This window comes from Oncorhynchus keta, chromosome 19 (genome assembly GCF_023373465.1).
Source record: "Oncorhynchus keta strain PuntledgeMale-10-30-2019 chromosome 19, Oket_V2, whole genome shotgun sequence".
NCBI classification, from domain to species: domain Eukaryota; kingdom Metazoa; phylum Chordata; class Actinopteri; order Salmoniformes; family Salmonidae; genus Oncorhynchus; species Oncorhynchus keta.
This window is the reverse complement of record NC_068439.1, coordinates 16,769,787-16,776,548: the sequence shown is the minus strand read 5'-3', so window position 1 is coordinate 16,776,548 and position 6,762 is coordinate 16,769,787. Positions and strand designations below refer to the sequence as shown.

Genomic DNA, 6,762 nt, shown 5'->3' with positions numbered 1-6,762 from the left:
CTGGGGATCCATATGAGTTGTTGGTTAAATGTGGTAATTTGTATCACTTTTATGTGTCTTTCCGGCAATGTGACGGGCGTTTGAAAATATGATCATATGGTGGGGGTGGCTGCTACTGTATGGGATAACCAAAATAAGATCCTGGCTGCTGCCCATAACTCACACTGTCACTGTCCAATGGGACACCATTTTGAAATGGCCGATGCATTTGAATATGTATTTCGTTTACATTTTATTTTACATTATTATTTTATTATGCAAACCAAAACTATTTTCCTTTCCGTCCTGCAACCTCCATATCAGGCTAAAATATGGCGTGATAGCTTACATAAATCTGCCTTGTGGTTTCGCCCGACCCGGGCTGTTTAAACGGTGTATTATTCCAAACATATGCATTTTAATCAGCTCGGTCACACTTACAAGAACTCCACTTAATAAGGCGATCAATCACACCTTCGCGCGTGGGGTGGAGGGTATATCAGGGGGGAGGGGGCTCGCGGGCGCCGTCTGATTAGGACGAACCTTTTACCTCGTGACACACGGATATGACCGCTGAATGGGAGAATCTAACGAATAATTAGCCTACAGATACAAATATAGATATGTGCTAATATATTTTAGAAGAGTGTGGTTATTGGAAAGGTAAAGGAAGAGTTTGGCCGCAGGTACCCGAGCTGCTAAGCGCGGTTTGCCAGTAACCGAAATGTCGCTGGTTCGAATCCCCATGCAGACTAGGTAGAACATCTGTCAATGTGCCCTTGAGCAAGGCGCTTAATCCTAATTGTTCTGGATAAGAACATCTGCTAAATGACCTAAACTGTATCTCTATAATAAGGCCATAGACTATTTCTTCCTAAAATGGTAGGCTAAGTAAAACCAACCGTAGTGTAATCTTGTCTGGTTTATTCGTTAGATAACGATTGGAAATGAGTTAATTGGAGAACGATCATGACTTAATTAGTCTTATTTTAGCCTCATTGCATAGTTATAGGGAAAATGTATTGTTACTGCGTTTTACACGTCATAATCTATCGGAATGCTTTATCCACCTTCCACTTAAATGTCACATTTTCAATTTTAATTTGCTGAAATACTTCTAATCTACCCTTTCGACGATGTAAACGCATATTAGAACCCTATTTGAGCTCGTGGTACTAGTCTTTTCCAAATGTGTCCCATTATATCAAAGAAGCTCTCGCTTACATTGAGCGCCTCAATTTACAAGTCAAATGCCGCAAATTAAGCTCGGGCTGATTGGTGGGGCCGGTTAGATCATCGATCTTTTGCATTCCAATATCTTTTCGAGACAACTAATTCTGCTGTTGTCTATTAACCAGTGGAGAAAATATGACGGGCGTTAACGGAGCCCGGGGACCACTTAGCTGCCACACAATCTCGCGCGCACATCACAAGACGAGGCCCAGCATCTCTGTTTTGACACCGGCCACTTCAGTTAGTTATAGTACTTTAGGCCTTACAATGAGCTATGAATTCGTTCCATATCAATAGAATAGGAATAACCTTTTGGGAGAATATTTATTTGATTTAGAGTAGGATTCTACATGCAGGTCTTCCTTTGATTCAAAATAGTAGGCCTATAATGAATCATAAAATAAAACATTCGATAGATGTTGTTGTTTGAAATGCTGTTTATTGCAAATTTGAAGTCCAGAACAATCCAACAATTTATTCAGCAAAATGACCAGAGTTCAGCACCTACATGAATTCTCTCTCTTGAGCCTTTTTACAGCACTACCCATAAAACATGACAGGGTTATTTCGATGAAATACTATGTCAGTAACAGTGCAAAGCGAGAAATTGACATAAAGAAATAATAGCAATTTCCCCAAAATATTTTAGAATGAGTAGGCTAATAAATATAAGGCTTATCTTTCAGAATCAGTCGTTATAAATGCATTAATCCAAGCATTCGGTATTATGAACATTGGCTGAGGGTGGTGAAGTAGGATGCAGAAGAATTGGGGAGGCAGGGGGAGAGAGGTGGCAAGTGTTCAGTCGAGGGTATATGGGTGAGATCAGCGGCTCGAGCAAACGAACTCGGCCTAATTTGCCTGGAGTGAGTCCAATGCCTTCTCTCTTCCCTTCCCTTCTATACCCTCCTCTACGTTTCTCCCTCGTCCTCTTCTCAGACTCCCGTCACCTCTCCTCCTCGTCCCCGCCAAGCCAGCGCGAGCTAATCCGTTCCCCTGACGCCTTGTTACGGTTTGGCAGCAACGAACCCTCCACTGCCTCCGCGCGCGCCGGTATTATCATTTATTCAACACTCAAAACCCATCCACCACGTACGTATAGGCCTACATCGCTTACTAATTTTACCAGCATCTGCACATTTCGGCCCCAACACGTCAAAAAGGGAGGCTCGGGTAGGAAGATAGAGAGCCATAATGAGACGGTGCAGTCTGTTAACACATTCCCTTGTTAAAAAGGAAGTTGGAATAGACCATTCTAGTGAAATTTACAAAACAGGTCAATTTGGAAATCTGAAGAGACTATAGATAGGCCTGAAGATAAATCGTTAACGCCATCCATCACGGAGATAAACGGTTGTCTGTAATTCCCAGTCCACCCGGGCTCTCTCTTTCCTCGCACCAAATTAATCTTCAATAAATCAAATGTGTTTTTTTGTCCTTTCTCATAATGTTTCATAGTCTGCATGGGGTTTTACAACTGAAATTATTATTTTTCAGTGGATAGACTGTCATGATGTGTGAGATCGTCGCGTTGGTGCTAGAAAACATATAGCTTAAAAACAAGGTAGGCAAATTGTTTGCGCCTGAGCGCGTTCATCTCTCCTTTTTGTAGTAGCAGGTGTATGTAACAGCGCGCACTGCGGTATCTGTCGTTTATGCTGCTGCTTGTATGGAGTATGCTCCACGTGATCGTTGTATTCATGCTGTTTGGGTCATGTTCATGTTTTTTTCTCTAAGTTTGATAAAATATTATGGCCCTCTTCTGCGCTTGTTTGACCCAGTCCAATGAACACATGTGGATGTGCTCTCTTCGTTTTATCTGTTCAATGGCACCTCCTCTCTCTGGTCCAAAGTCCCCGGCGAGGACTTGCTCAGCACCGACGGAGTAAACGTCAAAAACGCGTCAGTCCTGCTCGTTGGGGAGCACGGGAAATCTGACCCTGTAGGCCTCTGTTGAAGGCCGTTTGATTGAGCGGAGTGACAGGCGAGGCAGGAGCAGGGGCTCCCCCCGGGACCGAGGCCGTGGGCCGGGCTGGGGTACAGGTGCGGGTGCCTGAACGAACACAGAAGCTCCGGCCTCTGGTAGGGGTGAGACAACATCCGGAAACTGTCAAGGGACCTGAGGGGGTTGGAGAATGGGGTGGCGGAGGAGGCCGAGCCGGCTCCGACCCCAAGGTGGGAGTAATACGGTAATGGTAGGTGGGACGGGAAGGGGTAACCCAGGTTCCCGGTGGCGGCCGCGTGACTCATCATATAGGTGTAGAATGCGGGGTCGGCGGGGTGAGGCCACGTCATGGCCAGACGCTGCCGCTTGTCCTTCATCCGGCGGTTCTGGAACCACACCTATGGAATACAGACAGACAGGCGGGGTAAAATATTAACCTACATCAGTCTGTGACGAGACAGACAAGGGATTTACAGTTGTTTTTGCACTTTACGCAGGGTTCCAAATGGCCTTACAGTTGGCGGGTAGTGGCCAGATCAATAGGCATATGCAAATTCCAATTAATGAGTCAATACTTAAGCTCGACCCTAAAATGTTTTCGGTTTAATCATTAACTAAATGAATCACCGTTTAATTTGGGTAAATGTTGCCTGCACCTACCTGCATTGTTTTGAGAACACATAAAAGTCTGAGTAGCCTCGGCCTCGATTTGTCTGATATGTTTTCAAGCGAACTTACATATAGTTTCATTGCGAATCTAAAAAGAAAACAATGTCCTTTATATGGCCATATGTTCTATGGACAATAATATAGGTTTAGATGTAGTCGAGAAATTGAATTATGTTGTTGTAATATTGTTGTTGTTATTATAGACCCTAATCTCACCTTGATAGTGGTTTCTGGTAAATTTAGCGAAGCCGCCAGTTCGCATCTCCTCGGCCTGGACACGTAATTCTCCCGGTAGAATTCCTTCTCCAACCGGCCGATTTGCTCCCGAGTAAAGGCTGTCCGGTACCGTCGCATCGCGTCAGCCCCGTAGGACAGCGAAACCTGGCCCAAACCCATCTTACCAGGATCCATACCGCTATCACTCGGGTGGATGGGGGAATCACCGTTTCGACCTGGAATGGGTTCAAAACATGAATCTGATTGTTTGTTATCGAAAAGCCTAAAATAAAGATACATTTGATTATACAATAGCATCCTACAATTGTACAGCGGTTTCTTTTGTTCGTTTTGTTTTTGTATAATTGACACTGCAGCCTATGTTTTTCGTTTGATTGAGGTTGACAAATCGAAAGCAGAGCACCATAACTAGCCAAAATGCATCTGATGCTAAATTAGGCCTATATACAGTAAACTAAACCATCCATATCGATGAATATCATACCTGCAGAAGGGACAATTATATTAATTCATAATTGTGATAATTGTTTACTTGATATCAGTACGATATTTTCATGAAATAAATGTGAAGAGAATAGCATAGGCCTATGATTGACTTGCCTAATTAAATGTGAAGAGAATAGCATAGGCCTATGATTGACTTGCCTAATTAAATGTGAAGTGAATAGCATAGGCCTATGATTGACTTGCCTAATTAAATGTGAAGAGAATAGCATAGGCCTATGATTGACTTGCCTAATTAAATGTGAAGAGAATAGCATAGGCCTATGATTGACTTGCCTAATTAAATGTGAAGAGAATAGCATAGGCCTATGATTGACTTGCCTAATTAAATGTGAAGAGAATAGCATAGGCCTATGATTGACTTGCCTAATTAAATGTGAAGAGAATAGCATAGGCCTATGATTGACTTGCCTAATTAAATGTGAAGAGAATAGCATAGGCCTATGATTGACTTGCCTAATTAAATGTGAAGAGAATAGCATAGGCCTATGATTGACTTGCCTAATTAAATGTGAAGAGAATAGCATAGGCCTATGATTGACTTGCCTAATTAAATGTGAAGAGAATAGCATAGGCCTATGATTGACTTGCCTAATTAAATGTGAAGAGAATAGCATAGGCCTATTAAATGCAGGTTAAATCAATAACAATACACGTATAATAATCCGTCCAACATGTACTCTACTTTTTCCCATTCATTTGAAAACACATCCTCAAAATACATATGTTAATAAGCATTAGACAATTATTTTGGGGCCTATTTTTCATAAAGACATGACCAGTTTGATGTCAGTTCTCCAGGGGTTTGGTCCCCAGACAAATCCAATCAGTCTACCAACCAATTCATATAAACGTTTTTTTTTTGGTCTACCATTTTTATTTGTGGTTTGTTTAGTACTTAAAATCTCTACTAGTAGCCTAGTTCGTGCAAATTGGTTAATTTGTCTGGCGCCGGGTGTACTCGTTTTAAAAAAGTGACACTGTGGTTAAAACCCTAGCTAAGGGGGTGTAACACTAAGAGAGATCTCTCATGGGTGTGGATGTAACAATCCATGAGTTCAGCTATAGTGAAATTAATTCATGTGACATTCATTCCAAATGAACGTTGTTACAAAAACATAACAATTACGTTCCGTAAGTCGTTGTCACTCCCTTTCCATAATACAATCATATAGCATTTCTTGCATATGTTACCCGATAATGTACTTATTCAGTCTGGATGCTGCATGCACATAAATGGGCTACTGGCGATGTTTACAGCGTGACATCTATTGCATTCATTCATTTACGTTGTCCAAAATCCCATCCATGCAATGTGTTGAAGAAAACGAAAAGAAGAGTTCCACGCCGTTCCATGCATTACCTTTCCCGTTGGGGTAGTCCATGCTTTCTGGCGTGCAGCTCACATCAATTTCTTCATAGAAGTCAGACTCTGGGTCCGAGCTGCTAGCTTCTTTGTTGGTGTGATCTAATCGATGTCTCTCGGTTGAAGAGGACATGCCAACCGACCTTATATCGGCGCACACGCGTCCCCGTGCGCTCTTCACCTCCTCGTCCGTTCTGTCTCGCGAGTAGGGCGCAGAACCGGGGCTGGTGTAGTTCCTGTGGACCGTTTTGCCTTGTGATTCTCGCGCGGGGCTTCCAACTGCTTCCGACAAATTAGAGCCAGTCTTGCCAACTGCCGTGCCAAGTTGACCTCCTTCCGGGAGCATCACCATCTCTTTTCTGTTTTCCATTACCGACGAACGAACAAACGAAAGCGCGTGGAATAAACCAGCGCCAAATCGCTACTATGGAAATAGCACAATCTGGCTGGGACACTACGGGTGGCGAAGGGATTCAGTCGTGAGAGTGGAGAAAAGAGAAGAGGAATGGATTGAAATGAGAGAAGAGAAGAGAGAGGGATGTACGTTCTGACCCTGCGAGGCGAGCGCTCCAGAGTGCAGCACGAGCTCTGGGAGGGATCACCATTGCCCTCGCTTTCTCTCGAGCTGTCATTCTTAATAGGGCAGTCGTCATGATGACGCCCCGCATCGATTGGATGTGGATAAACAGAGAACATGCCATAGAATTAGGAATTAGAAATAGGATTTCTCTATGGAACGAGCAATCACGACAGTGGGGTCGAGGGCTAATAGGGAAGACGAGCAGCTTTGGAACCGGAGTGTAGAAGCACATCACCACACGGCATGAGT

The 6,762-nt window shown here is 43.4% G+C and overlaps 1 protein-coding gene across 1 annotated transcript; it reads right to left on the bottom strand.

Annotated features, from left to right (window-relative positions):
* Positions 1-1,631: 1,631 nt before the first annotated feature.
* LOC118375511 (homeobox protein XHOX-3-like) lies at positions 1,632-6,524 on the bottom strand. The gene is made up of 3 exons (XM_035762094.2): positions 5,931-6,524; positions 4,043-4,278; positions 1,632-3,555 (listed from the first exon to the last, which is right to left on the bottom strand). Exons 1-3 carry the CDS (start codon positions 6,301-6,303, stop codon positions 3,028-3,030), a joined length of 1,137 nt encoding a protein of 378 aa, XP_035617987.1. The 5' UTR covers positions 6,304-6,524; the 3' UTR covers positions 1,632-3,027.
* Positions 6,525-6,762: the final 238 nt, after the last annotated feature.